Consider the following 5,805-nt stretch of genomic DNA (forward strand, 5'->3'; position numbering starts at 1 on the left):
AACCACAATTTTTTGTTAATTAAATAATAAAAATAATTTTATCTCTCTCCTTTATTATCATCACCACCCCATGATGCCAATTAAAAAGAAATTAAATTTAAAATTTTGATTCAAAATAACACCCCCTTATTGATTATTTCTAAGAATATAGATATATGCGCGTGTCTATACAAGTGTTTTTTTTATAATAAAAACATTGAAATTGCAATTGATGAGGTTCAAATTTCAGTGACGATGAGAGAACAAAATCTCCTAGTAGCACCACACAAACATGATGTTTTAGCTTGCCATCCCCAAGTTTTACCTAGCACCCAAAATTTTCTAGTGCTTTTATGTTAATACTCTCGTGTTAATATCAATTTTTTTGAAAAGTATAGCCGATTGCCGGAAATTTTTAAAAATTTACATTTTTTATCATAACAGGTGGGAGTTCACCGAAATTTTCAAATTTTTGATCAAAAGAAATAAATTACTTGAAAATTTGAAATTTATGGTATTTGCCAAAATATCCGGAAATATGAAATTTCCAAGAGAGAATCAGTAAGCCTTTTCAACTTTTATTCATTACTTTTTCTCGAATTACTAAATCTATAAAAATGCTACCCGGCTAAATATATACATATAATAACTGTCATACATACAAGAATAAAAAACAAACTAGGATGACTTCCTAACTTTGTCTTTCCAGTAACTAAAGCGATTCGCAAATACTAATTCACATGCTTTTGCATCATCAGTATAATTTTGTCTCCAACAGGAAGATGGAAAAATGTGATGTTAAGTCTTTTGTAAAGGAAGAAAAATATGACAATTTATCTAGAATCAAAAGGGTAACCCATAGAAGGAATCCTCACCCATTTATCATTACCTGCACACCTAAGTGGTCTACTCATAAAGCATTCCTAAATGTAGAAATAGTGTCAAAGAACAACTTGGAAAACAATTGAGTGTGTTGATGAATTTGAGTATCTAACTGTGTCTGTATCAAAGTCCATGAATCTTCTCCCCATCAAAGCAAAGTTGTAATAGCTTGGAAACCAAAATTTCTATCGTCACCAACATCAATAATGTCAACGATATATGGATGTAAGAAAGTAGGAAACTGTGACAAGTAAACATGTCTTGAAGATTTAGTGGAAGGTTGGCTACCAATCGACATACTTGGCGGTTAACTTCCAATTGCTTTTGTGCATGATCTCTTCATAGTTTGACTCCCCTGTGAGCCCTTGGCATACTCCCACTGGCTAGGATAACGATGTACATCACCCTATTGACTCCTTCGACTCTCATTAACTCCTCTATTTTGCTTGTACTTCACTACAATATGAAGTTCATGACAACCCTGAGTTTGAACAAAGAAAATATGGTGAAACAAGAGAGTTTTCTGAATCAAATGATTTTGAAGGCTGAAAAGCAACATAAATTGCTAATGTGATTACAGTCAAGGATCATACAACAATCAAATTAAATCAACATACTCTATGAAATTCGGATTAAGCATGCAAGAACCATAGAATAAATTTGAAAGGATAAAAAATTGAATTATAATGATTATAACCTCGAGGTATTGGAAGCTGAATACAGAAAATCAACAATTGAAATTAGTTCTCCATAAATTCCCTAAGCTTTGGGTTTTCAATTCGTGAATAGAGCAAAATTCTATGATGAACAATTGTTGAAACACTTTTACAAGGTAAGAATTTTCTTTATCGTATCCACAGGGATTGGGTGATACTACCGCCGTTCTACATTTGAAATTGTTTTAAGAAAATAATGTAAAAGGTTTTTAGTTTCAAAACATAATGATTTGCATGAAAAGTGTTAATGGACAGTAAAAAGAGTTGAGGTTTTAAACGATTGGTAAAATCATGTCAAGATTTGGGTTCATTAACCTTGTTATATGCATTCTCTTAATAAATAATTTGAACTTGTTTCCAATCAATATAAACATGTATCCTCTCAATACGTTTCATCTCTAAAACGCTATTGTGAGTTTTACCATATTGATCCTTAGATGATGTCTCATGCTAACTGTCAATATGATAACTTTGAAAGCATGATACTTGTGAATATCAACTCACAAACTTATTTCTAGAGTTTGATTGTTGATAGATGAAAACTTAGGTCAAGATTTGAAAAACTATATTTCAATAAAGATTCAAGATAAAGTAAACCAAATAAAGCCAATTTAAACATCTATATTGATCAACAACTTGTTCACATATAAAATATCAAAAGAAAATACACATAAATAAAGATTAATGACCTCTAATCTTGACATAAGGATGAAATTAGCTACTCATAACCATGATAACTTGAACAACAAGACAATTATAAAGCTTTGGGAGCATCAAACTTGAAAGGATAAAAGATTGAAAGCTTTGATTTTAAGTTACAAATGAAGAAAAATGACTTTTTCTAACTCTAGGTTAGTTTTGGGTGTTTTGGAAAGTTGAGATTATGCTGAAAATATCTAAAATTGCTACTTATACAAGTGTCAAAAAGTGAAATCCCGCATTGCCAACTGAGCGCACTTATCGGGCTTGCGAAAATATTTGGGTTTGGAAAGGGGGCCGTGCTTAGCAGGCTAGGCAATCTTAGCGCGGTAAAAAACATAGCTCTCTGCCACAATTCTAAAAGTACTATTGCGCTGTAAACATAAGCTTTTTGAGCTTTTCCATGCCTTCTTCATGCTTGCCTAATGATCCAAAAGTTGTCAAAAACCATTATACCTATAAAACGTCAAATTCATTGATCTAACGCAAACAATCCCAAGCAGTGGTATCTGGTACCTGTACGATCAAGATGCACATAATCAAAATGATAAATTAACATATATAATATGTGTCAGGATGTGAAATCAAATATTTTTACCTATTTGATTTGAATGTGCAATCAAAAATCAACACCAAATGAAACATATTTATTAACTTCCTTGAGTCGGGATGTTTCCAAAAGCTATCAGCTACAACATCTGAGTTGTCCCAATTTCTTGTTTAACACTTGTATTTTTCTATATGAGTTAGGTTTAACAACATTTTCATTTCTGTTAATTAATGGTCCTCTCTTGCTTGTTGTATATGTGGATATAGCTTTATACACTAGGGTAACACTCGTTAGGTTTTCTGAATCTCTGTCTTTCAAAGCAGCAACTATGTACCTTAGAGTCATATTGTACTTCGTCATGTTATTTACAAAATTTCTTTCATAATATTTTAGACAGTCCAATATGTATGGCCTTCCAATTCCTCAGATAATTTATGATTGTGCATCTCGCACCTAACAATCACCTTCCAACTGATACCACTTGGAACAGATTTTAGCGTAAATGGAAATGTACCCTCCATACTATAAATGCCTTTTAAGAAACTATTGTGTTCAGATGCATTCTTTCATTTGTAATTTCCTCGTATCTCACAACCCATGATTAATTTATCTTTTATCCATGGCCTTCCATTAACATAACATAATGAACAGTGACAACAATAATACCATGATGTTTACCAGTAGTATGTGTACGTGCTAAAACTGTAGATCAGGACTTAAATATATGTCAATCACAACATATAAAGAGTAAACTATCAATATCACAAAGACGGAAAATCCTTTAAAAATTGCATTTGTTACTTAGGAAACATACATCATCAGTGGTGATCAAAAACTCCGTAAAATCTGTAGAGGAATTTCTGACCTACACAAGTAAAGTATTTTTCTGCATAACTATCGGAAATTTCAAGTATAAACAAAATTTCCGGAATACAGGAAATTTCAAAGTTTCCAGAAATTTTTTTTATTACCGAAAATTTTGGATATTTCAGTATATTTCTTTGGCTTTTAAGATCAACACGAGAAAACTTCAATAGTTCTAATAAATCGCCTCCGAAATTTTCGTAATTTGTACACAATTTCTGGCAAGAACTCGAATTGGATACAGTAATTTCAAATTGGATTTCAGAAAATTTGCTTTTACTACATGTCCATTATATTTTTTTACGGATTATAAATGTTTTTAGATTAAATAATAGCAATCAATAGGGATGTTATGTACAACTTAGGGATGTCCTCTTCAAACCTCCCTTTGCTTATTTATGTAAAAACAAAATTCAAAGAAGCCCATCCTTTATGTGTAGCCCAACAAACTCCAATCTTTTTCCACTATGAATAGTACACGTGCTGAATTTGAGAAATTATGATTCTAGATAAATACTATGAATTATCCCAAATATTATAAATCTACGTACATGAATCTATAGATTATGATTCTAGATACATCCTTTTAAAAACAAAAAATATCAAATGTCATAAAAGCTTTGATTTTATAAATCTTACATGGATGGAAAGAACAAATACGCATTTTACCGTTGAAAGAAAATGCCAGCTGGAAAATAAAGACACATGCATCTAACCACGTACATATGGTCTATAAATACAACACATTATTCAGAAAACAAAAATCACAACCATCAACTTTACTTCTTTTTCTCTATCGATTTTCATCTTATTTTCTTGTCAAAACCATGGCTAGAAAAAAGTTGAAACTTGCTTTCATTGAGAATAATAACGCAAGGAAATCAGCATACAGGAATAGGAAGAAGGGTTTAGTGAAGAAGGTTGATCAACTAGCAACCCTTTGCGGTATCGAGGCTTGTGCAATAATTTATGGCCCCGACGATCATCATCCTGTAGTCTGGCCATCGCCGTCCGGAGTCCAAAATGTGATTTCGAAATTCATGACAGCGCCTGAGTTTGAACAAAGAAAAAAGATGGTGAATCAAGATAGTTTTCTGAATCAAAGGATTTCAAAGGCTCAAATGAAACTTAAAAAGCAATCGAGAGACAACCGAGAGAAAGAGACTACCATGCTGATGTTTCATTGCCTCGATGCTGGGAAGGTCGTGCAAAACGATATGTCGGGGGCTGGTTTAAATGATCTTGCCTGGATGATTGATCAGAACTTGAAAAAGATTGATAGAAGGTTGGAATCAGGTGATAACGAAATGAATATTCGCCAAAATGAATGTGAAAATGAAATCATGACAGCTCAAAGGCAAGACCAACTCCACATGGAACAGCCACTGCTACTACCACTGCCGCCGCCGCTACCACCAACCACGGCCAATAATGGTGAAATTGCAATGATGAGTGATGGCCATCTCCAAACGGCACCACCACTGCCACTCCTACCACCACCACCACCACCAACCGCGCCTAATAATGATGAAATGGCATTGATGGGTCATGGCCATGTTGGGATGGCTACGAATAACAATGACATGATGTTTATGGACATGTTGATGAATGATGATGAATGGTGGTGAACTTGAAACAATTCCATTTAATTATGATGCCAATCTTCCGAATGGATTTTGACCTAATTTACAATCTTGAATAAAATATGTGTTTATGGAATTGATGATGCTTGTTCTTTGAGGTGGATATGGCGAATTTAGTCCAAATTTTTAATTAAATGATGATTTGAATATTTTTGTTTTGTGTGTATGTGAAGATGCAGTCATTGGTCATTATGGTGTAATTTTCATCAATTTTACTTATGTTATTATTTTATATTATTTATTATAAATATAGTACATTATCACATGAAACACAATTAGTGGGCCACATTATTCCTTGGTTTTAAAGTTTTTGCCGAGTAGGTATGTAATTTCTACACAATGCCCAGGTCCAAGGCACCTGAGAAAATTTGTGCTAATAAGTTCATGAGGCCCTTTAATTTATAATTATAACTTTTCTAATGACATTTATAACTTTTCTAATAACATGAAAGTGTGATATTTATAAACCAGT

The 5,805-nt window shown here is 32.8% G+C and overlaps 1 protein-coding gene across 1 annotated transcript; it reads left to right on the top strand.

Annotated features, from left to right (window-relative positions):
* The first annotated feature begins 4,517 nt into the window (after window positions 1–4,517).
* On the top strand, window positions 4,518–5,347 carry LOC131656331 (agamous-like MADS-box protein AGL80). The gene has a single exon (XM_058926066.1). The coding sequence runs from the start codon at window positions 4,518–4,520 to the stop codon at window positions 5,316–5,318; it is 801 nt and encodes a 266-aa protein (XP_058782049.1). The 3' UTR covers window positions 5,319–5,347.
* Window positions 5,348–5,805: the final 458 nt, after the last annotated feature.

This window comes from Vicia villosa, linkage group LG3 (genome assembly GCF_029867415.1).
Source record: "Vicia villosa cultivar HV-30 ecotype Madison, WI linkage group LG3, Vvil1.0, whole genome shotgun sequence".
Lineage (NCBI taxonomy): Eukaryota > Viridiplantae > Streptophyta > Magnoliopsida > Fabales > Fabaceae > Vicia > Vicia villosa.

Coding starts and splice junctions, on each gene's coding strand:
- LOC131656331 (XM_058926066.1), top strand. CDS start 4,518: ATGGCTAGAAAAAAGTTGAAACTTGCTTTCATTGAGAATAATAACGCA.